The following is a 26633-nucleotide window of genomic DNA, read 5'->3' as shown; positions in this document are numbered from 1 at the left end:
GCGTGGAGTATTTTAAAACTGATGTGCCTAATTTTACGGCCCAATTAAAACTAAACAAATCAATAACTACATTCTCTCTCTCTCGTTCTCTCTCTCTCTCTGTGTTCTCTCTCTCTTTAATTTGGGCATACATTACCCTCCATACAAATTGAGGCATTCCCTATCAACTGTGTATTTTCTTGCACATGTATCTTGTGTATGGTACAGTGATGGATCCCGCATTGAGAATGATACAGGTTAGCATTAACAGAATGAGTTGTGTGGAGTATTAAAAACTCCTCAACCGTTTTTAAAAAAATTTAAAAAAATACACGAATGAATGAATACATATCCAAATGAACAAATAAATACATATCGAAATACATAGACATGTATTTATTAATTAATCCAGGCTCTTAGCAGACGCCCTTATCCAGGGCGACTTACAATTGTTTCAAGATATCACATTATTTTTACATACAATTCCCCATTTATACAGTTGGGTTTTTACTGGAGCAATCTAGGTAAAGTACCTTGCTCAAGGATACAGCAGCAGTGTCCCCCACCTGGGATTGAACCCACAACCCTCCAGTCAAGAGTCCAGAGCCCTAAACACTACTCCACACTGTGCATGCGTGTCATTTCTCCTGTATACTCAACAAAACCCTCCATTCCTCTCTGAAAACGACAACACATCACAAACGAGATCTGCATTATTAACTTTTATTTGATTCATTGAATCTCTGTACAGCGGCTCTGAAAGGCTTGGTGTTCTCCTCCTGATAGGAAACGCATCGCTCTGATCCGGGCTGAAGTTACACAGCTCAGCAACGGGCTGAGGATCATTATTAACGGAGAGAGTTTTGAGTTTATCGATGGCTTTTCTTCTTCGTTGAGCATCTCTAGTGATTGATGAGTCTCCTGTTGGATCCTGGTTCTCCTTGGAGAGAGAGCTTGTGGGCTGCGGGTCAATTCTCTGCTTCCTCTCCCTCTCTCCCTCTCTCCCTCTATACGTAGCTGTTTGCTGTTGTTGTCTATATCTATCTAAATATAAAGCTGTTTTGCTTATGTTAAGCTCGCTGTACTCTCTCTCGTCTCTCTCTCGTCTCCGGTCTCTGTGCTGTGAACCCTCTCTCTCCCTCTCTCCTCTCTCTCCCTGCTCGCTGTGCTCTCTCTCGTCTCCGGTCTCTGTGCTGTGATCCCTCTCTATTCCTCTCTCTCCTCTCGCTCCCTGCTCGCTGTGCTCTCTCTCTCTCTCTCGTCTCTGGTCTCTGTGCTGTGAACCCTCTCTCTCCCTCTCTCTCCTCTCACTCCCTGCTCGCTGCGCTCTCTCTTGAGGTGGCTCCGGTCTCTGCGATGTGGATCCTCTGGTGCGTGGTGAGACTTCCGAGTCGTGTGAAGCGGTCCCCGCAGGCGCCACACTGGTACGTCTTCTCCGTGGCGTGCAGCTTCCTGTGCGTGGTCAGACTCCCCACCTGAGAGATAACACATACAAAGAAAACATTAAACAGGAAACACAGCGCATTCCAACACTTAAACACACACACACGAAGTAAACGCTGTGTTATATAGAAAATGAAATGTCATTGCAACAGTTAAAACACACACACAAATAGTGACACAGTGACAAACACACACAGAGACACACACACAGTGACACACACACACGAAGTAAACGCTCTGTGCAGCGGTACGGTCTCTCACCTGGGTGAAGCTCTTGCCACACTCTGTGCAGTGGTACGGTTTTTCTCCGGTGTGGACGCGTTGGTGGCTCCGGACGCTGGCCGGGTGTCTAAATCTCTTCCCGCATTCCTCACAGCTGTGAGGCTTCTCTCCCGAGTGAACGTGGGAATGCACCTGCGGAGAACAGGAGAGCCGGGAATCACACACACGCGCGCACACACACACACACACGCACACAGGAAATACCTTGCTTATGCATTCCAAATAAATAGCCTTGCATGAGGCGTCTGTCGAATAAATAAACAGTAATTGCAACAATGAATTTTCAAACACAAGGTCAATGCTATACAGATAATAACTTACACACAGATTAGACAAAGTAAACGCTACAGAAAATAAATCTTATTGCTACAGTCAAAACATATGCACATTATATATATATATATATATACACACAAAGTTATATAGAAAATGAATGCTTATTCCAAAACGCACACACACAGATAGAGACACAGAGAGAGAGACAGAGACAGAGAGAGAGAGAGAGAGAGAGAGACAGAGAGAGACAGAGAGAGAGAGACAGAGAAAGAGAGAGACAGAGAGAGACACACAGAGAGAGAGAGACAGAGAGAGAGACAGAGAGACACAGAGAGAGAGACACAGAGAGAGAGACACAGAGAGAGAGACACAGAGAGAGAGAGAGATAGAGACACACACACAGAGAAAGACACACACAGATAGAGAGACACTGAGAGACACACAGACACAGAGAGAGAGAGACACACACATGCACACACTGACACACACTCACTCTCTCTATACCTTGAGGTCCCCGCGGTGGCGGAAGGCCATGTCACAGTGGAGGCAGCTGAACGGTTTCTCCCCCGAGTGGATCATCAGGTGGTTGATGAGGGTCCGGTTCTGGCTGAAGCTCCTCCCGCACTCGGAGCAGCGGTACGGCTTCTCTCCGGTGTGGACCTGCCCGTGCTTCTTCAGATTGGCAGAGTGCTTGAAGCTCCTCCCGCACTCGGAGCAGCGGTACGGCCTCTCTCCGCTGTGAATGCGCTGGTGGATCTTCAAGTTCCCCAGCTGCTTGAAGCTCCGGCCGCACTCGGAGCAGCGGTACGGCCTCTCTCCGGTGTGAATCCGCAGGTGGATCTTCAAGTTCCCCGACTGCCGGAATCGCTTGCGGCAGACCGGGCACTGGTGGGCACCCTGGTTGGCGGGAGCAATCGGCTGGGCGGGCGTCTGGGTGGCCTGAGAGACTCTCTCGACACGATCGTCCGAATCGTCTTCCTCTTTGATCACCACGGCTTGGATTTCGTAGTCCTCCTCCTCCTCCTCCTCCTCCTCCTCCTCCTCCTCCTCCTGTTCCTGTTCGTGGTCCGGAGCCTCTTGTTTGATGCGGACCGTTTCAATGGCAGTTTCGGGGGGTTCTGTTTCATCGCTCGCGTCCTGAGAGAGAGAGAGAGGGGGGGAGAGAGAGAGGAGAGAGAGGAGAGAGAGTAGAGAGAGAGAGGACAGAGAGAGAGGAGAGAGAGAGGGGAGAGAGGAGAGAGAGAGAGAAGGTTATATATATATATATATATATATATATATATATATATATATATATATATATATATATATATATATACATACACACACACACACATATATATGGGCAGCTGGCTCTTTGAGCTAAAATATATATTTGTTTATGACTGTAAGTCGCCCTGGATAATGGCGTCTGCTAAGAAATAAATAATAATAATAACATTGCACGTATCTTTCTCAAGGGAGCCCGTGTTTGAATCAAAACATTGGAGGTGTTTCTAGGTGTTTGACGGCATGACAACTGCTTGTTATTGTTTACATTCAAATCCATGATTCATTCTTAAATGATGTCATGGTGTTCTATATATTGTGATGTCATTTTTACGTCTATCTTTGAATCTGTAGTCATTCTAATTAAGATTACTTTATATGAAGCTGAGGCAGTTCATTCTATATAGAGGGGGTGGAATTCAATATGTTAACAAGGGAACATTATTCAGCAGCTTTCATTGGACTCTATGAAGCTGAGGGAGTTCATTCTATATAGAGGGGGTGGAATTCAATATGTTAACAAGGGAACATTATTCAGCAGCTTTCATTGGACTCTATGAAGCTGAGGGAGTTCATTCTATATAGAGGGGGTGGAATTCAATATGTTAACAAGGGAACATTATTCAGCAGCTTTCATTGGACTCTATGAAGCTGAGGGAGTTCATTCTATATAGAGGGGGTGGAATTCAATATGTTAACAAGGGAACATTATTCAGCAGCTTTCATTGGACTCTATGAAGCTGAGGGAGTTCATTCTATATAGAGGGGGTGGAATTCAATATGTTAACAAGGGAACATTATTCAGCAGCTTTCATTGGACTCTATGAAGCTGAGGGAGTTCATTCTATATAGAGGGGGTGGAATTCAATATGTTAACAAGGGAACATTATTCAGTAGCTTTCATTGGACTCTATGAAGCTGAGGGAGTTCATTCTATATAGAGGGTGTGGAATTCAATATGTTAACAAGGGAACATTATTCAGCAGCTTTCACTGGACTCTATGAAGCTGAGGGAGTTCATTCTATATAGAGGGGGTGGAATTCAATATGTTAACAAGGGAACATTATTCAGCAGCTTTCATTGGACTCTATGAAGCTGAGGGAGTTCATTCTATATAGAGGGGGTGGAATTCAATATGTTAACAAGGGAACATTATTCAGCAGCTTTCATTGGACTCTATGAAGCTGAGGGAGTTCATTCTATATAGAGGGGGTGGAATTCAATATGTTAACAAGGGAACATTATTCAGCAGCTTTCATTGGACTCTATGAAGCTGAGGGAGTTCATTCTATATAGAGGGGGTGGAATTCAATATGTTAACAAGGGAACATTATTCAGCAGCTTTCATTGGACTCTATGAAGCTGAGGGAGTTCATTCTATATAGAGGGGGTGGAATTCAATATGTTAACAAGGGAACATTATTCAGCAGCTTTCATTGGACTCTATGAAGCTGAGGGAGTTCATTCTATACAGAGGGGGTGGAATTCAATATGTTAACAAGGGAACATTATTCAGCAGCTTTCATTGGAATGGATTAATACCAAAACAAACCTTACAGAGACTAGGGGGGTGAACTCTGCATCATCAACAACAGCTGCAGAGTCCAATAGGACCTCGTTTGTTTGACACCCCACTCTCACCCCGATCACAGAAACACTTACTTCACTGCCGGACGGTTCCCTTGTTTTTCCTCCGCTGCCCGAGCCCTCTATGAATCGGGCCGCGTCCAAAAGATCGTTTAGACTCATGTCCTTCTCCCTCAGGGCCAGCCGACGGAGCCGCGGCGAAGCGCAATTCATAACGACGGCGTTTTTAATTTCCACCTCGGCATCGGGGGACCGACATCCAGCAGCCAGCTCTCTGAGCCTGGCGTGGTACGAGTCCACGGACTCCCCGGCTCTCTGCTGCTTCTCCCGTCCGAACCGCTCCGATTCGGAAGACTCCGCTTCGTCTTTCCTCGTCGCGAAATGTTGGGTGAGCCCCGAAACGGCGGTGACGTAATCGCCGGGTCCCCCGGTACCGGGCAGGGAGTCGAATATATCATACACCGCTTCCCCGGCGTAGTAAAGCAGCATCGCCCTTTTGCGAGCCTCGTCTTTGACGTCCAGGGCGAGGAGGAAGTTTTCAAAGCGCTGGATCCATTTTTTCCAGCGGGTTTCCACCGTGGTTTCGTCTGAGTTCACGTCAAACTCGGGGAAAGGCGGTACATGCGACGTGGCCATTTATATTTGAGTTTAATCTCGTATATATATGTGTGTGTGTCTTTACCCCTCGTCCCAAAATCTGTACCAAAAAAAACCAAAAACAGTTAATTTAATGGCCTTCTGACGATAATAATTCGCTATAATTATAGTCAATGCGCCGCGACAGCGCTTAAAGAATACACACAGGAATGCGAGATTGAATGTATTTATTTTTAATTTAATTAACTATATATATTTGGTTTTTATTTATTTTAAGAGCTGCAGTTTCCCGACCGAATAAGATGCGGAGGAAACAGAAACTGTATCCTCCGCCGGTCAGAGCTCGCATATAAACATCCCCCTCGCTCCCTCACCCACAATAGTTCCGCCTAATGTTAGTTCCCTGTGTCGTTAGTTTTGTGGTTATTTTGTCACAATTTTCCCATTTGAAAATTAAAAAAAAATCTATATATATATATATATGTGTTTGCTATTGTGTTTTATTGATGCACTCACAAAATCACTTAGATAAGCGTGCGTGTATCAGCATGTATTGTTATTATGGGATGGATTTACCAGTCGGTTTCCATAGTGTAGTGGTTATCACGTTCGCCTAACACGCGAAAGGTCCCCGGTTCGAGACCGGGTGGAAACAGCAAAATAATTTTTGTTTAATATATATATATATATATATATATAAATTTCAGTTTTTAAAAAAATAAATAAATACTGTACTGTACCTAAAATATTCTCTTAACGAAAAATATGGATATTTGGAGAATATTCTATGGCAATATTAAAAAAAAAAAAAAAAAAAAACAGAATACATTTCGAAATAAATGTTATATAGATTACATTTAAATAAAAGTCATACAGACAGTTATGTATTTTTAAATGCATTCATTTCTTTCCTTCTGAATTTCTTACATTTTATTTTATCATCGTGGCTTTCCTCTATAAGGAAATTAAGATTATAATGTTAGTTATCATCAATCGTTTGAGAATCAAATAAACTAAAATATGAATGGAGATGCCGGGGATTGAACCCGGGGCCTCACACATGCGAAGCGTGCGCTCTACCACTGAGCTACATCCCCTTCCAATACTCCGCCTGAACAACGGCGGTCATTCAAAGTCTAATACAAGTTTAATCAAGTGCTCTAGAAATCCTACAGCTGTTCAATAGATAATAACACGGACAGCCAATTCACATTGCATGTCTATTTATTGTATTGATATTCATTTAAGACTTGTGCTGAATGTTCACTGAACTGGCATAGAGGATTTTTTAATACCAAAATGATAGATAAATAAATAAATACGTGTTAAAACAAACAAGCAAACAAATACATAAATATATACATGTCGAAATAAATAAATAAATAGAGATGTATTTATTTATTTCAAATGAAGTAGACGGAAATCCACAAAGCGGGTTTCATTCGATCTCGTGAAGTTAGGGTTTGTGTCACGACATCTTGCAAATGTGAAATCTGGGAAATGGACTTAAAAACCCTTTTGATGCAGCACCGTGCCCTGAAAATATAAATCTGCCATTATCTGTAAATCGTTTGGTCGATGCAGGCAGTAATTTAAGTGTAGCTATGCAGGTCAGCGAATGAAACAGCATAAATGGCAGACAGCTAAAATAATTAATAAATACCATACCAATTGTGTGAGAACTGTTTTCTACAAAGACAGAATACCAAATACATCTGAGAGCAGAAGTTTGTTTCAGAAGCGTTGAAAACTATTAAAATCTAGATACAGTAAATAATTATATATATATATATATATATATATATATATATATATATATATATATATTATATTAAAAAAATTAAAAAAAAATAAAATAAGACGACCGCCCAACGTGGGGCTCGAACCCACGACCCTGAGATTAAGAGTCTCATGCTCTACCGACTGAGCTAGCCGGGCTGTGACGTCAAAGAAGAGAAATAACTGGAATTCGTTTGTATTAATCTTATAAAAACTGAACACGTCAACATGGGTAGAATAACGATATAAAACCAACTTATTACACCCAAAACAGGACAGAAAAACTAAATAAATAAATAAATAAATAAATAAATAAATAAATAAATAAATACGACAGGTAAACAAAACATCTCCGTGTGGAAAAACGGTTGCTAGGCAACACATTTCCCTTCCGTCGCAGGGAATTCGGATGCATGGATTTGGGTGATACCAAATTCAGAGCGGGGGGGGGGAGGTGGTTCATGAACGACAATAAAATAAAATAAACTTAAGTTGTGGGTAAATGCTGAAGTAAAAGATATCGTATTTATTTAATTTTTTAGCAGGGAAATGATGTCTGCTTTTCGTGGTTTAAAAAAAAAAAAGATATATCAACCAAACTAAAAGCCCCCCCCCCTTTATCCGCCTTTGTTGTGTGTTTATTTTTTTGGGTTGGTTTGCCCAGTCGAGTCTCTCTGGAATAGCGTAAGAGGTAAGCTAGTTTTTAATATATATATATATATGAGCTTAAAAAAATGTTTTTACACCACTGTTAATATGTTTATTAATTTGCATGAGTGGGATGTTGTGCTTTCTGTTGTATCTGTGAAGCGGCGCGGTTTTATTTTTTAATTACATCCATTCCTGGGCTCAGCTGAGTTTGCTTGCCATTGTCTCCACGCACAGTAATTGCATTAAAAACAGACCCACGAGTTTTATATTCATTCTTTACAGGGCTTCATTGCTGCGTAATGTTAACATCGCCCTGTTTGATTAAGGACTCTGATAAACGAGGCGTGCATGTCTGCAAGATGTCATGTTAAAACGTTTCACAGAGGTAAATAAAATGCGATCGCCCTGTAGGGTATAATTAGAAGATTTCCAGAGTGGGGAAAAAAATAATAAATAAATAAACGGGATGGGTTTTTTTTTTGGTCTTTTTTAATTCTCAATTCATTCTGAATCAGTTCAAATAACTATATAATAATAATAATAATAATAATAATAATAATAATAATAATAATAATACAATCGTAATTTTAAAAGTTAAACACCGGCTATATATATTTAACAATTTATTATTTTCTTGTCATAATTGTCAGCTGACATGTTCAAATGTACGAAAAAGTTACAAAAACCAATAAATAAATACATAATAATCATAAAGTCGCATGAAAGCTGCTGAATAATGTTCCCTTGTTAACATATTGAATTCCACCCCCTCTGTATAGAATGAACTCCCTCAGCTTCATAGAGTCCAATGAAAGCTGCTGAATAATGTTCCCTTGTTAACATATTGAATTCCACCCCCTCTATATAGAATGAACTCCCTCAGCTTCACAGAGTCCAGTGAAAGCTGCTGAATAATGTTCCCTTGTTAACATATTGAATTCCACCCCCTCTATATAGAATGAACTCCCTCAGCTTCACAGAGTCCAGTGAAAGCTGCTGAATAATGTTCCCTTGTTAACATATTGAATTCCACCCCCTCTATATAGAATGAACTCCCTCAGCTTCATAGAGTCCAATGAAAGCTGCTGAATAATGTTCCCTTGTTAACATATTGAATTCCACCCCCTCTATATAGAATGAACTCCCTCAGCTTCATAGAGTATGAAAGCTGCTGAATACTGTCCCCTTGTCCCCGCCTCTCAGCGATCGCCATGCCGTCCCATTCCCGAATCTTCCACCACTTCGAGTGCGTGCAGGGACAAGTGACGCTGGGGAACTTCAAGATGCGGTGCAAGCATTGCAGGAGAGAAGTATCGGGGTCCTGCAAGGCAACCTCCAACTTCTACACACACATGAAGGTGAGTCCGGAGAGAGAGAGCGGAGTAGAGAGGAGGGTGGAGGGGAGTCATTCAACCCTTAGCGGTCCGTTTATTCAGCGCATCTCGCCCGCGGCACGTCGAATTTACTTTCACACATGCTGCATATCAACAGGACACTCAGTATTGTGGTTTGTGGGTTCAATCCCAGGTGGGGGACACTGTTGCTGTACCCTTGAGCAAGGTACTTTACCTAGATTGCTCCAGTAAATACCCAACTGTATAAATGGGGAATTGTATGTAAAAATAATGTGATATCTTGTAACATCCTGGATAAGGGAGTCTGCTAAGAAATAAATAATAATAATAATAATAATAATAATAATAATAATAATACTGCATCTCCTGCCCCGCTTCACCCAGCGCTTTGTATAGTTTTCCAGATCTTTAACAGAAAAACTGACAGACGTTGAAAAATTGTGACGTTTCTAAAATCTAACATGCAGTACTTACTGTGCTACTATTGTGGCTTCCGGTATAGACTTCTATGCAGATTTAATTTTGTATTTTTTCTTTAATTACATCACGATGTTAAATAAAAGATCTAAATGATGTTCATGTAGTTTTTTTTTTAAATAAAAAAATAAAAGGCTGTGTGGTCCAGTGGTTAAAGAAAAGGGCTTGTAACCAGGAGGTCCCCGGTTCAAATCCTACCTCAGCCACTGACTCATTGTGTGACCCTGAGCAAGTCACTTCACCTCCTTGTGCTCCGTCTTTCGGGTGAGACGTAGTTGTAAGTGACTCTGCAGCTGATGCATAGTTCACACACCCTAGTCTCTGTAAGTCGCCTTGGATAAAGGCGTCTGATAAATAAATAATAATAAATAAACAAATAATAATAATATATTTTGTCTCAATCCTAAAATTGTAGGTGATGCTAAACTTTTGGCTGCGTATCATGAGTGGAGACATAAAAAAAAAATATTAAAAAGCTTTTTCGTTCTCTTTCTCCAGAGGCACCACGCAGACATCTACCTGGAGCTGAAAGAACCCCTCCCTGCTTCCGAAACCGCACCCAGGGAGCCCCGCCTGACCCCCCCCTCCTCCTCCCCCCATCCCGGGGCCTGGAACCCCCGTGACCCCCGCCAGCGCGCCCTCACAGACGCCGTGGTCGACTTCCTCTCCCACTCCCTCCAGCCCCTGTCTCTGGTCGAAGACCCCTCTTTCAAAACCCTCCTAAAACTCGCCCAGCCCTCCTTCTCCCTCCCCAGCCTGGATCGCCTCCGATACGAGGTCCTGCCCGCCAGGACGGCCAGCCTCTACTCCTCCGTCTCCTCCCGGCTCTCCAAAATCCCCGGGCTGTGCCTGACTCTGGATGTGTGGGCGGAGAGGGGGCGGGGCAGGGGGCGTGGTCAGTCGCTGGTGGTGGGTGTGGCCGGCCACTACATCCAGGACTCTTCCTTTCGCCCGAGGAGCGTCCTGCTGGCTTGCAGGAGGGTGAGAGGCGGGTCGGTGGAGGAGCGGGAGGAGGGAGTTCTCTCGAACTACCAGGAGGTCGTCTCCAGTTTTGGACTAGAGGACAAAGTGGTGACCCTCATCACGGGCAGCGGAGTCGACGACGGACCGCCGGTCAGGCTTCCTGGGTGGGAGGAAGAGGAGGAGGAGGAGGAAGAGGAAGAGGACAGCGACGGCGAGAATGGCGTCGGCACGGCGACCGAAGCCGCCTCCGACCCTGGCCCGCCCCTTTCCCCTCTGCCCCACTGCTTCCCCTGCTTCTCCCGTGCCCTGGAGTCCGTCGTGGGCGACGGGCTGAGACGCGCCGGACACCCGACCTCCGCCGCCGTCCGCAGAGCCAGCAAGCTGCTCGCTGACCCGTCCCGTCGAGAGATCGCCAGCCAGGGGCTTTTCAGTGACCCGCAGAGGCAGCGGCAGCAGCAGCAACAGCAGCAGCGGGGCTGGGCCGCCCAAGCCAGGGCTTTGAGATCTGTCGTCCCGGAGATCCCCGAAGAAGAAGAAGACGACGACGAAGAAGAAGAAGAAGAGTTGGACCAGAGCTGGCGGCCACTGCCTCAACCTCCTCCTTCTCCTGCCCCTCCTTCTCTTTCTCCTCCTTCTCCGGCAAACTTCCCGTCGGACCGGCTCTCCGACACGGAGCTCCAAGCCTTGCGGGAGCTCTTGGGAGTCCTGCGTCCGTTCGAGCTCGCGTTGGAGCAAGCGGAAGGGAGTGGAGGAGGAGGAGGAGGGGAGGGAGGAGGAGGAGGAGGAAGGGGGACGGCCAGCTGCGTCCTGCCTTGCATCCGAGGGCTGAGAGCCGAGCTGGAGGAGATGGGGCACCGCGGCGGATCGGAGCCTCTGCTGCTGGCTCTGCGGTCCTCCGCGGAGAGCCGGCTGGCCGGGTACGAGGGGGAGGAAGCCTTCGTGCTGGCCGCCGCTCTGGACCCGCGCTGGAAGCTGGACTGGTGCTCCGGAGCGGCGGAGGCCCTGGAAGTCAAGAAGCTTCTGGCGGGGAAAGTTGCGGCGATGGTGGCGTCGCCGGAGCCGAATCAGAATCCAGTTTCTTCTACTCTCCAGACACCTCCTCCTCCAAAGAAGAAGAAGAAGAGGATGACGAAGGCGACGCAGAAGCGTTCGGGTCTGTTCAGGTTCATGGGGCGCTCGGCTCCAGAGAGTCCCCAGCTCGGAGGAGCAGCGTCGGGTTTCACCGCCTCCCAAGTGGAAGTCTACTTCAGCCAGCCTTGCATCCCGGAAGACGCGGACCCGCTGGCTTTCTGGTACCACCACCAGGGGGCGCTGCCTCATCTGGCGCACCTGGCCGCCATGTACCTGGCCACGCCCGCTTCCCCGGCTCCCGTGCGGCGGCTCTTCTCGTTGAGCGGCGGGAAGACCTTCGGGCCCCTGGGGGCCTCTCTGTCGGATTTCCGTTTCGAAGAGATGATGTTTCTCCGTTGCAACGGGATGTGGAAGTGACAGCTGCGGCTTAAAATCTCAAACCCTGTTGTTGTTGTTGTTGTTGTTGTTGTTGTTTTTGTGCGTCTATATCAAATCAGATGTTATTTATATATAGGGTCAATGATCTGGTAGTTAGAGATAAACCAGGAGGTTCAAAATCACCCGGCTCAGCCACTGACTCACTGTGTGTGTGTGTGACCCTGAGCAAGTCACTGAACCTCCTTGTGCTCCGTCGTTCAGGAGGAGACGTCAAACAAACGAGCTCCTATTGGAAGTGACTCTGCAGCAGCCACTGACTCCCTGTGTGTGTGTGTGACCCTGAGCAAGTCACTGAACCTCCTTGTGCTCCGTCCTTTGGATGAGACGTCAAACAAACAAGCTCCTATTGGAAGTGACTCTGCAGCAGCAGCAGTTGTTGATGAAGCAGAGTTCACCCCCTTAGTCTCTGTAAGTCGCTTTGGGTAAATGACTGATTAATAATTACAACATCTGATAAAATTATGTCTTAAATAACATTAATTCTACTGTGCAGTGTTTCTCTCTCTGTTTCATAGATTTTTCATAATTTGATGCAATAGCTAATATTATTATTATTATTATTATTATTATTATTATTATTATTATTTTAGGATTTTATCAAATGTAATACAGTAGATATGATACTTTTTGTTTTGATTTTTTTGAAGGTTGGTTTACATTTTGAAAGAGAACTGAAGCTTAAAAAAAACAAAAAATAAACGACGTGTTTTTTTCCAGCACTAAAATGATATTTTATAAATACCTACAGTCGTGTGCAAGTGTATTAGAACACCCCATTGCTTCTGTAGTGTTCTCAAAACAGGCAAATTCCTGATTCTCATTTAATGGATGACTTTAATAGACCACACGTGCAATTTCAAACAGTCAGAGAAAAGGAACACGGAGCCACACGCGGTCAAACGCAGGAGACTTTTTAGAAGTTGTTTGAGACGCCTGATTAAAGCACAAAGCGGTCTCACATTTTCACACACAGGAGCGCCTGTTGTTTCTATATCCCTGACTACTGAGAGGAGATTGAAATTCTCACCCCCGGAGGTGTTTTCATGCAGGCGGGTATATAAAGGATATCAATGACACACCTGGAGGTGTGCCGAGACGTTTGCACATTATTGTTATTTACAAACAAAATGTGTTGCTGTTTAGCGTCACTACGGCTGTAAATCCATGCATTCAACAGATTAAACATTTTAAAAAAATGTGGGTGTAAATTTGTCGTTGTCATTCGGACATATTTTAAATATTGAAAGAAAAAAAAACTGGTTTATTTACCGTTCTTTATTTGACATCTTTACTGTAAAATTAATTTGGCGGATTTGTTTTTGGATCCAATATTCAGCACGGATTTATAAAATGCTGCAAGTGGCTGTGTGGAGGCTGTGTGGTCCAGTGGTTAAAGAAAAGGGCTTGTAACCTGGAGGTCTCGGGTTCAAATCCCACCTCAGCCACTGACTCATTGTGTGACCCTGAGTAAGTCACTTCACCTCCTTGTGCTCCGTCTTTCGGGTGAGACGTAGTTGTAAGTGACTCTGCAGTTGATGCATAGTTCACACACCCGAGTCTCTGTAAGTCGCCTAGGATAAAGGCGTCTGCTAAATAAACAAATAATAATAAATAAACAAATAATAATAATAAATTCTGTCTCAATCCTAAAATTTTAATATTTTAGCGATAAAAACATATTTGCTTTCAATGCTTCAAGGGACTGTGGGCCAGTTTTAATAAAATTATTATCAGGATGGTGGGTGTGTTTATTGAATTCAATTCGTTACATACAGTATTCTATAAAAATATATATTATTTATTTGGCAGATGCCTTTATCCCAGGCGACTCACGCAGGAGTCACAGGGCAGCACAGCACAGGGTTACAATGCAAGCTTCATATTTAAACACAGTGCGGTTTACAGACAGTGCAGATAATAATAACACTGCTAGAATACAATATGAACCAGGAGACGACAAGTTAGAATTACGACATACCATCACTATCATTTAAGAGCTCAATGATAAAGTATACAGTAAGTTAAGAACATACAGCTGCAGATTGATACCCTACGCTTATTATAAGATCATTAAACATGTTAAATACAAGTATTTAGTGAACATTAGCCACTAATTACTATGAGAGACAATCTCTGGTAGTTTAATATATATATATATATATATATATATATATATATATATATATATATATATATATATATATGTGATTGATTGGTTGATCGATTAATTGAAAGCCCGGACCGATATTGACATTATGCTACCCTGTTGCTAAGAAACTGCGCCCGTGTCTACGTCATTTGGGATCTGTTTGTGACAACGTCGCTCAACTTGAATTAACCTAATATACTTCTAAAAGAAAGAAAAAAACAGTCTAGGGGGTATGCCGTTGATGTTGGAACAGCTGGTTCCGAACAACAGGACAGGAAAATATTAAAACCGGCACACAAAACACAAATTATACATCTATGAGAAACTCAACGCATCTGAACTTCAGTCACAGCGTCCCGTTTGAGAATATAGGGCTGTACCAACTGCGGCATAGTGAGGGGCGGGGGGGGGTGTACCTGAATTACAATTGTATTAACTGGAAAAGATAACAGCTACAAACAGCTCGTTTGCAATGTTTTAAATCGAAAGTATATTGTAATGTTTAAGTAAAATAGCCTTGGTGTCAGAGTTCGTTGGTTGAGGTCTATATTAGACGAAGCGGCAGACCCCCACTTCACGATGTGTGCTTTGCGATTGATATATCCCTCTTCCCGCGGCCCCGCCCCCGTTCTGTGTGGCGGGAGACAGAGCCGTTCAGTCACCAAGGAGACGAGACCGGGGAGGTAAGCGGGTGTTTATTGAGTTAAAATGAAACGGTTTTTATTTTTTATTAAAAAAAAAAAAAAAACACACTACAGAGAGCTGTTATATCGCACTGCTGGGAAAAGAAGCCGTGTTTTATGTATTATGTGTCGCGTTTGTGTTTATTTACATATCCCACCCCCATTCACAAAACGAGACTTAAACGAGCTTCGTCAAAAAATGCAATCCTTTATTTTCTCTCTCTCTCTCTCTCTCTGTGTGTTTCACTCAGAAATAAAACCCCAATCCCCTCATAAATCTTTTATTTCTTATTACTTTTTACTTTAGGTCGATATAATCGATAACAATGTGCGGATTATAAATACATTATACACGTATTTACAAAATCTAGAGAAATCTAATCAATATACCTTTTAACTGCTCTTAGTCGAATTCGCTCTTAAATTGAATTAATTACTGTGTTTGTGTGTTTTTTGCTGTTGTTTTGAATGTTAAATTTTTCTTATTTATTTTACTGGACTTTATAAACGACCTTGCTGTAACGTGACATTGTGTAATGTAACATTGTGTAATGTGATATTGTGTAACGTGATATTGTTGTGCAATTTGGTACTTTGTATTGTATAACAACTGTAAATCTGCTAATAATAATAATAGTAATAATAATAATAAAACACAGTAATCCAACCTGAACGTTTATCCACCATGACCAAGTTCTTACAATTTAAATATTTATTTATTTATTTATTTATTTATTTATTTATTTATTTATTTATTTATGTCAACCAATGCATTTTGCTACTGTGTGAATGACCTGAAGTTCATGTAAGTGTGTATACAGCACTGCAGCAGGCAGGAAGAGGGTTTCTGTGTGTGTGTGTGTGTGTGTAAATGTCTATTATGAAGAGTGTGTGTTTGTTGTAATGAATGAATAAAGTAACTGACGCTCCTGGGAGAGACTACCTGTTTGCTGTGTGTGATTAGCAGGTGTGGAATCGGATCAGCAGGTCGGGGCGTCAGGTATATAAACAACCCATTTTATTCACCTCAGGGCTGCTGCAAAACCAAAACCAAAGGGCTAAAGAAGCTGAAAGTCTCTGAGGTGTGTGTGTCAGTGTGTGTGTGTGTGTGTGTGTTTCTGTCTGTCAGTGTGTGTGTGTGTGTGTGTAGTGTGGAGTAATGGTTAGGGCTCTGGACTCTTGACCGGAGGGTCGTGGGTTCAATCCCAGGTGGGGGACACTGCTGTACCCTTGAGCAAGGTACTTTACCTAGATTGCTCCAGTAAAAACCCAACTGTATAAATGGGGAATTGTATGTAAAAAAAAAAATAAATAAATAATGTGATATATGTATAATGTGATCTCTTATAACAATTGTAAGCTGCCCTGGGTGTCTGCTTATATATATATATATATATATATATATATATATATATATATATATATATATATATATATATATATATATATTATATAGATGCTGACATCATAAATTGGATGTCTAAATTTAACTACTCTTAGGTGTAATCTCTCTAAAACATAATGATTTGCAGTCATTTTTCTTTTCTTTTTTTATTTTCTTTATCAGACTTTATCACCTTTCCTTAAATGCGCTTTACTTGCTCTTATCTGCTCCCTATTTTACTGCTTTTAATCCTGTACTTTAGATTACTGTAATCTGTCACAAGTGTTATTTAATATGTAGTATTTTGTATTTAATTATATCCTGATGTAACTATCACTGACACTGTTATCTGCTCCGTTATTGAATCGTATTTTGTCATATTCTTGTACTTGCTAGAACCAAAGTCATTGTATTTTATCTTGCTCTTAATTGTATTATTACTTGTACTGTGATTCTTGAAATGTATTTTTTTGTTTTCGACTGTAAGTCGCCCTGGATAAGGGCGTCAATAAGAAATAAATAATAATAATTCTCTCTCATTTGAATTTGCTGTTACTGATTTCATTGTATTCTGTAACTGCTATTATCTGTAATGCGATACTTTGCAATGTGATATTTTTTAATAACTGGATAAGGGCGTCTGCTAAGAAATTAATAATAATAATAATAATAATAATAATAATAATTATTGCTGGTAGTGTCACGTGAGCTGTTCAGTGTGTTTAGGTGTACATAAATCCTGTTGGCCTTGTCAGAAATAATCACACACTATACAAATTGAACACGCAGCCTGTGCAGCAGCAGGGTACGCGTTGTCCAGCCCCAGTTAAATTGCACAAGCTCTTACAGTTTCATCAGCTGTTTTGTTCCTTTTCCGTTATGCAACTCTCGCTCGAAAGAAGTGAGAAATCATTCAAACTCTGCCTCTAAGCATTGCGCAGTTTGCCTGTGTTTTTAATGTAGGGCTTTTCGAACCGCTGGTTAACCTGGCAGCTGGTCGTGGGATCTGTAGTTCCGCACGCACGCAGTGTATAACCGCCTTTTGCATGGTTTTTGTTCTGTTGTGTGACAAGGAAGGAGAGCTTTGTTCAATGTTAATACAAAAGTTATAGAATTAGCCTATATGAGGTAGCGTTTTCACACGAGTCAGTGGCTGAGGTGGGATTTAAACCGGGGACCTCCTGGTTACAAGCCCTTTTCTTTAACCACTTTCAATAAAAGTCATTTTTAATAAAAACAAAAATTCATACTATTTATCCTACATTATTAATAGACATTTGTAGTATTCTCTTTTCATGCAGTACTGCCGTAAGAACAAGACAAGCGAACATTCATTATCATTAGCATGTGTAACCATAGATTTATTTTCTATAAATGACTTGCATTTTTTAAAATAATGTATTTAAATGTTTCTCTTTCATTCCTAATACTAATTCCTAATCCACTCAAATTAAGTTTTCTCCAAGTCCTTCATCAGCATGTTACCAAAACGGGTCAATTGTTTTCAAAAGAAAAACAAACTCATTTGCAACCTAGCTTTTAGAATGTGGTAATGGAGACTAAAATATACCTATTTGGATTTTAAAATGGGGGGCGGGGGGGGGGGGGGGGGGGTTGGTGTAAGCCACCAACATGTTAATTATTATTATTATTATTATTATTATTATTTATTTCTTAGCAGATGCCCCTTATCCAGGGTGACTTACAGTCGTAATGTGCCCTCATTGAACAGTTCACTGCCCTAGAAATAAATAAGGTTTAATTAATGCTGATTCTGTATTTTGCTCCTTTTATTTGACTTTCTGGTATCTTTTTTCCAGTTTTATTAACGCTGGTCAGATTGGGCCAGCACTGGGAGTGGCTGCTAACGGCTCTCACCTGAAGAGAAGAAAGGACACATTCAGTGCAGCTCTCCCAGCACAGAAAAGCAGTAACGACTCCCTCTGGAAGAGAACAAAGAGAGGCTAACAACCTGCAGCTGACACCTGGGGAGGGGGCTGACGTGTTGGGGGCGTGTTCTCGTGCTTGTAACTGCGAGAGAGGGGTTTAAATGTGCAGTGCAGACTAGTCTAGTCACACAGATTACCTGTCGCTTTTAGCTTGAGGTGCCTGTTTACCCTGGAGAGAAGAATCAAGACGGTCCGAGCGAGTGACTAGAGGACTAGAGACGTGCTGCAGATCCCGCTGACAATACCTCAAGTAAGTTTCTCTTTCTTCTTATAGTCATGTTTTAAATCAACTTGAAACTTCCCTTCTATTGTCTAATTGTAACTGATTGTCTCTAAATAGTCCACGTGTTACTTGGCAGGATTGTAATTGTGTGAAATGCTTTGTTTATTATTGTGAATGTGAGTTTTTTTATTTCACTAGTAACCGTAAATATGACGGTGATGTTGTAAGATCTTAGTTTGTAACACCAGCACGTAAGATTCGAGGCATGTAATGTTTGTCAGTTAACAGTTTTATTTCTGAAGCAGCTCCAGATGTTGGTTTTAGGGCTCTCTTAACAGAACAATTCTACAGATTTTTAAAGTTAGGTTAATTACATTTATTTATGCTACTGAACTGTCAGAAGCAACACTGACAGAGTTCATTAAAAAGTTACGAAGTATTTATCCGCAACATTCGTCTTTTTTTGTTGTTTTGCAGATAGTAATAAAAGACGGAAATGCTTTCTTGAGAGTGATGATGACCTAGAGAACAGATAGCATTACTTAATACTATTTTCTCTTTTCAGGACTGTCTTATCTTGGTGAAAGTGAAGGAAGAAAGATGGAGTCTGTTTACATTAAACAGGAGGAGGTTTTGGAATTGGTACCTATCTGCATTATACAGGAGATGCCTGAACTGGAGCCTGTCCACATTAAAGAAGAAGAGACTGAACTGGAGCCTGTCCATATTAAAGAAGAAGAGACTGATCTGGAGCCTGTCCACATTAAAGAAAATTCTAAGGACAATGTGCTGTTTAAGGATTCAAAAAACACATTCCGGCCAAAGGTATCACATCAATGTACTGACTGTGGGAAGAGCTTCAGTCAGTTAGGAAACCTAAAATCACACCAGCGAATTCACACTGGAGAGAAGCGGTATCACTGTGCTGACTGTGGGAAGAGCTTCAGTATTGCAGGAAGCCTAAAATCACACCAGAGAATTCACACTGGAGAGAAGCCGTATCACTGTTCTGACTGTGGGAAGAGCTTCAGTCAGTTAGGAAACCTAAAATCACACCAGAGAATTCACACTGGAGAGAAGCCGTATCACTGTGCTGACTGTGGGAAGAGCTTCAGTATTGCAGGAAGCCTAAAAGCACACCAGAGAATTCACACTGGAGAGAAGCGGTATCACTGTGCTGACTGTGGGAAGAGCTTCAGTATTGCAGGAAGCCTAAAATCACACCAGAGAATTCACACTGGAGAGAAGCCGTATCACTGTTCTGACTGTGGGAAGAGCTTCAGTCAGTTAGGAAACCTAAAATCACACCAGAGAATTCACACTGGAGAGAAGCCGTATCACTGTTCTGACTGTGGGAAGAGCTTCAGTCATTTACTAAGCCTAAAACTGCATAAGCAGAATCACACTGGAGAGAAGCCATATCACTGTTCTAATTGTGACAAGAGATTTCTTTACAAGAGTCAAGTAAAAAAGCATAAATGCCATTTTTGAAAATGCAAATGAAACTGATAGAAATCAACATTCCAGGCAGTGTTACAATGGTCCTTGTTTTCGGTTCTTCCAGTCCAGGTCTTTGTTTCAACCAGATTGGAAATGAATGAATCAACCTTGTGATAAATCATTCAGGACCTCATTGGATGTGAGGGCCACTGCTCTATAGGAATCAACACTGAGTGTGATGCTCCTGTGACCGTTCTGTAAAGTAAACCTGTTTATGCGCCAACCTAAGAGGTTGTCATCTTGCTTTAGTATAAATGAGAGGAGGAGTGTGGGCCAAAGCAGCTGACAGATGTGTGCTTGTATTTACATGCTTGAATTTCTTTTGTACAGCCATGTTCATTTTTTAATGCCAAATGCAGTGTGATGAATAATAAACTGTAATCATTCTCTTCTTTCAATAAAAGTCATTTTTAATAAAAACAAAAATTCATACTATTTATCCTACATTATTAATAGACATTTGTAGTATTCTCTTTTCATGCAGTACTGCCGTAAGAACAAGACAAGCGAACATTCATTATCATTAGCATGTGTAACCATAGATTTATTTTCTATAAATGACTTGCATTTTTAAAATAATGTATTTAAATGTTTCTCTTTCATTCCTAATACTAATTCCTAATCCACTCAAATTAAGTTATCTCCAAGTCCTTCATCAGCATGTTACCAAAACGGGTCAATTGTTTTCAAAAGAAAAACAAACTCATTTGCAACCTAGCTTTTAGAATGTGGTAATGGAGACTAAAATATACCTATTTGTATTTTAAAATGGGGGGGGGGGGTTGGTGTAAGCCACCAACATGTTAATAATTATTATTATTATTATTATTATGTATTTCTTAGCAGACGCCCCTTATCCAGGGCGACTTACAGTCGTAATGTACCCTCATTGAACAGTTCACTGCCCTAGAAATCAATAAGGTTTAATTAATGCTGATTCTGTATTTTGCTCCTTTTATTTGACTTTCTGGTATCTTTTTTCCAGTTTTATTGTTTTGCTGCAAAGTAACCCTTAATAGCTTTATTAACGCTGGTCAGATTGGGCCAGCACTGGGAGTGGCTGCTAACGGCTCTCACCTGAAGAGAAGAAAGGACACATTCAGTGCAGCTCTCCCAGCACAGAAAAGCAGTAACGACTCCCTCTGGAAGAGAACAAAGAGAGGCTAACAACCTGCAGCTGACACCTGGGGAGGGGGCTGACGTGTTGGGGGCGTGTTCTCGTGCCTGGAACTGCGAGAGAGGGGTTTAAATGTGCAGTGCAGACTAGTCTAGTCACATTGATTACCTGTCGCTGTTAGCTTGAGGTGCCTGTTTACCCTGGAGAGAAGAATCAAGACGGTCCGAGCGAGTGACTAGAGGACTAGAGTCGTGCTGCAGATCCCGCTGACAATACCTCAAGTAAGTTTCTCTTTCTTATAGTCATGTTTTAAATCAGCTTGAAACTTCCCTTCTATTGTCTAATTGTAACTGATTGTCTCTAAATAGTCCACGTGTTACTTGGCAGGATTGTAATTGTGTGAAATGCTTTGTTTATTATTGTGAATGTGAGTTTTTTATTTTATTAGTAACTGTAAATATGATGGTGATGTTGTAAGATCTTAGTTTGTAACACAAGCACGTAAGATTCGAGGCATGTAATGTTTGTCAATTAACAGTTTTATTTCTGATGCAGCTCCAGGTGTTGGTTTTAGGGCTCTCTTAACAGAACAATTCTACAGATTTTTAAATTATGGTAATTACATTTATTTATGCTACTGAACTGTCAGAAGCAACACTGACAGAGTTCATTAAAAAGTTACAAAGTATTTATTTATAGTATTTATCCGCAACATTCGTCTTTTTTGTTGTTTTGCAGATAGTAATAAAAGATGGAAATGCTTTCTTGAGAGTGATGATGACCTAGAGAACAGATCGCAATATTTAATTATATTTTCTCTTTTCAGGACTGTCTTATCTTGGTGAAAGTGAAGGAAGAAAGATGGAGTCTGTTTACATTAAACAGGAGGAGGTTTTGGAATTGGTACCTATCTTCATTAAACAGGAGATGCCTGAACTGGAGCCTGTCCACATTAAAGAAGAGACTGAACTGGAGCCTGTCCACATTAAACAAGAAGAGACTGATCTGGAGCCTGTCCACATTAAACAAGAAGAGACTGATCTGGAGCCTGAACACATTAAAGAAAAGTCTAAGGACAATGTGCTGTTTAAGGATTCAAAAAACACATTCCGGACAAAGATATCATATCAATGTACTGACTGTGGGAAGAGCTTCAAACAGTCAGGAGACCTAAAAACACACCAGCGAATTCACACTGGAGAGAAGCCATATCACTGTTCTGACTGTGGGAAGAGCTTCAGTCAGTTAGGAAACCTAAAATCACACCAGAGAATTCACACTGGAGAGAAGCCGTATCACTGTTCTGACTGTGGGAAGAGCTTCAGTCATTTACACAGCCTAAAAATGCATAAGCAAAATCACACTGGAGAGAAGCCGTATCTCTGTTCTGACTGTGGGAAGAGCTTCAGTCAGTCAGGAACCCTAAAAGCACACCAGCGAATTCACACTGGAGAGAAGCCGTATCACTGTGCTGACTGTGGGAAGAGCTTCAGTCAGTCAGGAACCCTACAATCACACCAGAGAAATCACACTGGAGAGAAGCTGTATCACTGTGCTGACTGTGGGAAGAGCTTCAGTCAGTTAGGAAACCTTAAAGCACACCAGAGAATTCACACTGGAGAGAAGCGGTATCACTGTGCTGACTGTGGGAAGAGCTTCAGTATTGCAGGAAACCTAAAATCACACCAGAGAATTCACACTGGAGAGAAGCTGTATCCCTGGGCTGACTGTGGGAAGAGCTTCAGTCATTTACAAAGCCTAAAAATGCATAAGCAAATTCACACTGGAGAGAAGCCGTATCACTGTTCTGACTGTGGGAAAAGCTTTAGTCAGTCAGGAAGCCTAAAAATACACTAGATAACTCACACTAGAGAGAAGCCGTATCACTGTACACATTGTGACAAGAGATTTCTTTACAAGAGTCAAGTAAAAAAGCATAAATGCCATTTTTGAAAATGCAAATGAAACTGATAGAAATCAACATTCCAGGCAGTGTTACAATGGTCCTTGTTTTTGGTTCTTCCAGTCCAGGTCTTTGTTTCAACCAGATTGTAAATGAATGAATCAACCTTCTGATAAACCATTCAGGACCTCATTGGAAGTGAGGGCCACTGCTCTATAGGAATCAACACTGAGTGTGATGCTCCAGTGACCGTTCTGTAAAGTAAACCTGTTTATGCGCCAACCTAAGAGGATGTCATCATGCTTTAGTATAAATGAGAGGAGGAGTGTGGGCCAAAGCAGCTGTCAGATGTGTGCTTGTATTTACATCCTTGAATTTCTTTTGTACAGCCATGTTAATTTTTTTAATGCCAAATGCAGTGTGATGAATAATTATAAACTGTAATCATTCTCTTCTTTCAATAAAAGTCATTTTTAATAGAAACAAAAATTCATACTATTTATCCTACATTATTAATAGACATTTGTATTATTCTATTTTCATGCAGTACTGCCTTAAGAACAAGACAAGCTAACATTCATTATCATTAGCATGTGTAACCATAGATTTATTTTCTATAAATGACTTGCATTTTTTAAAATAATGTATTTAAATGTTTCTCTTTCATTCCTAATACTAATTCCTAATCCACTCAAATTAAGTTTTCTCCAAGTCCTTCATCAGCATGTTTACAAAACGGGTCAATTGTTTTCAAAAGAAAAACAAACTCATTCACAAACTAGCTTTTAGAATGTGGTAATGGAGACTAAAATATACATATTTGTATTTTAAAATGGGGGGGGGGGGGTGTAAGCCACCAACATGTTAATTATTATTATTATTATTTATATCTTAGCAGATGCCCCTTATCCAGGGTGACTTACAGTTGTAATGTACCCTCATTGAACAGTTTACTTCCCTAGAACTAAATAAGGTTTAATTAATGCTGATTCTGTATTTTGCTCCTTTTATTTGAGTTTCTGGTATCTTTTTTCCAGTTTTATTGTTTTGCTACAAACTAACCCTTAATAGCTTTGTTAATGCTAGTCAGATTGGGCCAGCACTGGGAGTGGCTGCTAACGGCTCTCACCTGAAGAGAAGAAAGGACACATTCAGTGCAGCTCTCCCAGCACAGAAAAGCACTAACGACTCCCTCTGGAAGAGAACAAAGAGAGGCTAACAACATGCAGCTGACACCTGGGGAGGGGGCTGACGTGTTGGGGGCGTGTTCTCGTGCCTGGAACTGTGAGAGAGGGGTTTAAATGTGCAGTGCAGACTAGTCTAGTCACACAGATTACCTGTCGCTGTTAGCTTGAGGTGCCTGTTTACCCTGGAGAGAAGAATCGAGACGGTCCGAGTGAGTGACTAAAGGACTAGAGACGTGCTGCAGATCCCGCTGACAATACCTCAAGTAAGTTTCTCTTTCTTATAGTCATGTTTTAAATCATCTTGAAACTTCCCTTCTATTGTCTAATTGTAACTGATTGTCTCTAAATAGTCCATGTGTTACTTGGCAGGATTGTAATTGTGTGAAATGCTTTGTTTATTATTATGAATGTGAGTTTTTATTTTACTAGTAACCGTAAATATGATGGTGATGTTGTAAGATCTTAGTTTGTAACACAAGCACGTAAGATTTGAGGCATGTAACGTTTGTCAATTAACAGTTTTATTTCTGATGCACCTCCAGATGTTGGTTTTAGGGCTCTCTTAACAGAACAATTCTACAGATTTTTAAAGTTAGGGTAATTACATTTATTTATGCTACTGAACTGTCGGAAGCAACACTGACAGAGTTCATTAAAAAGTTACAAAGTATTTATCCGCAACATTCGTCTTTTTTTTGTTGTTTTGCAGATAGTAATAAAAGATGGAAATGCTTTCTTGAGAGTGATGATGACCTAGAGAACAGATAGCATTACTTAATTCTATTTTCTGTTTTCAGGACTGCCTTATCTTGGTGAAAGTGAAGGAAGAAAGATGGAGTCTGTTTACATTAAACAGGAGGAGGTTTTGGAATTGGTACCTATCTGCATTAAACAGGAGATGCCTGAACTGGAGCCTGTCCACATTAAACAAGAAGAGACTGAACTGGAGCCTGTCCACATTAAACAAGAAGAGACTGAACTGGAGCCTGTCCACATAAAAGAGACTGAACTGGAGCCTGTCCATATTAAAGACAATGTGCTGTTTAAGGATTCAAAAAACACATTCCGGCCAAAGATATCACATCAATGTACTGACTGTGGGAAGAGCTTCAGTCAGTTAGGAAACCTAAAATCACACCAGAGAATTCACACTGGAGAGAAGCCGTATCACTGTGCTGACTGTGGGAAGAGCTTCAGTCAGTTAGGAAACCTAAAATCACACCAGAGAATTCACACTGGAGAGAAGCGGTATCACTGTGCTGACTGTGGGAAGAGCTTCAGTCAGTTAGGACACCTACAATCACACCAGAGAATTCACACTGGAGAGAAGCCGTATCACTGTTCTGTCTGTGGGAAGAGCTTCAGTCATTTACTAAGCCTAAAACTGCATAAGCAGAATCACACTGGAGAGAAGCCATATCACTGTTCTGACTGTGGGAATTGCTTTAGTCAGCCAGTAAGCCTAAAAATACACCAGATAACTCACACTGGAGAGAAGCCATATCACTGTTCTGATTGTGGGAAGAGCTTTAGTCGGTCAGGAAGCCTAAAAATACACCAGCGAATTCACACTGGAGAGAAGCCATATCACTGTTCTGACTGTGGGAATTGCTTTAGTCAGCCAGAAAGCCTAAAAATACACCAGCGAATTCACACTGGAGAGAAGCCGTATCACTGTTCTGATTGTGGGAAGAGCTTTAGTCAGTCGGGAAGCCTAAAAATACACCAGCGAATTCACACTGGAGAGAAGCCATATCACTGTACTGATTGTGACAAGAGATTTGTTTACAAGAGTCAAGTAAAAAAGCATAAATGCCATTTTTGAAAATGCAAATGAAACTGATGGAAATCAACATTCCAGGCAGTGTTACAATGGTCCTTGTTTTCGGTTCTTCCATTCCATGTCTTTGTTTCAACCAGATTGGAAATGAATGAATCAACCTTCTGATAAATCATTCAGGACCTCATTGGAAGTGAGGGCCACTGCTCTATAGGAATCAACACTGAGTGTGATGCTCCTGTGACCGTTCTGTAAAGTAAACCTGTTTATGCGCCAACCTAAGAGGATGTCATCATGCTTTAGTATAACTGAGAGGAGGAGTGTGGGCCAAAGCAGCTGTCAGATGTGTGCTTGTATTTACATCCTTGAATTTCTTTTGTACAGCCATGTTCATTTTTTTTAATGCCAAATGCAGTGTGATGAATAACGGTAAACTATGTAGTCTTTCAATAAAAGTCGTTTTTTAATAAAAACAAAATTCTTCCAACTTGTTATTTTTTTACTATTTATCCTAGATTATTAAGACATCTTTGTATTTTCTTTAGTAGTAGTATCACAAGAACAAGATAAGCTAGCAGTCATTATCATTA

The 26633-nt window shown here is 41.4% G+C and overlaps 2 protein-coding genes, 3 non-coding genes and 1 pseudogene across 6 annotated transcripts; 3 read left to right on the top strand and 3 right to left on the bottom strand.

Moving 5' to 3' along the window:
- Positions 1 to 688: 688 nt before the first annotated feature.
- On the bottom strand, positions 689 to 5783 carry LOC117966703 (zinc finger protein 771-like). The gene is made up of 4 exons (XM_059021737.1): positions 4913 to 5783; positions 2485 to 3117; positions 1684 to 1836; positions 689 to 1454 (listed from the first exon to the last, which is right to left on the bottom strand). The coding sequence occupies exons 1-4, from the start codon at positions 5471 to 5473 to the stop codon at positions 1287 to 1289; spliced, it is 1515 nt and encodes a 504-aa protein (XP_058877720.1). The 5' UTR covers positions 5474 to 5783; the 3' UTR covers positions 689 to 1286.
- A 233-nt stretch (positions 5784 to 6016) lies between these two features.
- Positions 6017 to 6089, top strand: trnav-aac (transfer RNA valine (anticodon AAC)). Its single transcript has one exon. It is a non-coding gene; the product is annotated as a tRNA-Val (tRNA).
- Positions 6090 to 6459: 370 nt separating this feature from the next.
- trnaa-cgc (transfer RNA alanine (anticodon CGC)) lies at positions 6460 to 6531 on the bottom strand. Its single transcript has one exon. It is a non-coding gene; the product is annotated as a tRNA-Ala (tRNA).
- A 768-nt stretch (positions 6532 to 7299) lies between these two features.
- On the bottom strand, positions 7300 to 7372 carry trnak-cuu (transfer RNA lysine (anticodon CUU)). Its single transcript has one exon. It is a non-coding gene; the product is annotated as a tRNA-Lys (tRNA).
- Positions 7373 to 7676: 304 nt separating this feature from the next.
- Positions 7677 to 13904, top strand: LOC117966702 (zinc finger BED domain-containing protein 4-like). 2 transcript variants are annotated; one of them, XM_034913313.2, is made up of 3 exons: positions 7677 to 7904; positions 9068 to 9222; positions 10195 to 13904. In XM_034913313.2, exons 2-3 carry the CDS (start codon positions 9076 to 9078, stop codon positions 12145 to 12147), a joined length of 2100 nt encoding a protein of 699 aa, XP_034769204.2. In that variant the 5' UTR covers positions 7677 to 7904; positions 9068 to 9075; the 3' UTR covers positions 12148 to 13904. The 2 variants fall into 2 exon arrangements, with proteins under 2 accessions (XP_034769204.2, XP_058877719.1); XM_059021736.1 differs by having other exon boundaries at positions 7840 to 7904; positions 9000 to 9222.
- A 1025-nt stretch (positions 13905 to 14929) lies between these two features.
- Positions 14930 to 26511, top strand: LOC131735992 (zinc finger protein 420-like; annotated as a pseudogene).
- Positions 26512 to 26633: the final 122 nt, after the last annotated feature.

The sequence above is a fragment of the Acipenser ruthenus genome, unplaced genomic scaffold (assembly GCF_902713425.1).
Source record: "Acipenser ruthenus unplaced genomic scaffold, fAciRut3.2 maternal haplotype, whole genome shotgun sequence".
Taxonomy (NCBI): Eukaryota; Metazoa; Chordata; class Actinopteri; order Acipenseriformes; family Acipenseridae; genus Acipenser; species Acipenser ruthenus.
This window is presented reverse-complemented; position numbering and strand designations above follow the sequence as displayed.

What these genes read in the sequence shown, in the direction of transcription:
- LOC117966703 (XM_059021737.1), bottom strand. Translation starts at nt 5,473, where the DNA reads ATGGCCACGTCGCATGTACCGCCTTTCCCCGAGTTTGACGTGAACTCA. An exon ending in GGGAACCGTCCGGCAGTGAA is followed by an intron (nt 3,118 to 4,912) that starts GTAAGTGTTTCT and finishes TCTCTCTCTCAG; the next exon opens with GACGCGAGCGATGAAACAGA. An exon ending in GTGGCAAGAGCTTCACCCAG is followed by an intron (nt 1,455 to 1,683) that starts GTGAGAGACCGT and finishes GTTATCTCTCAG; the next exon opens with GTGGGGAGTCTGACCACGCA.
- LOC117966702 (XM_034913313.2), top strand. Translation starts at nt 9,076, where the DNA reads ATGCCGTCCCATTCCCGAATCTTCCACCACTTCGAGTGCGTGCAGGGA. An exon ending in ACTTCTACACACACATGAAG is followed by an intron (nt 9,223 to 10,194) that starts GTGAGTCCGGAG and finishes CTCTTTCTCCAG; the next exon opens with AGGCACCACGCAGACATCTA.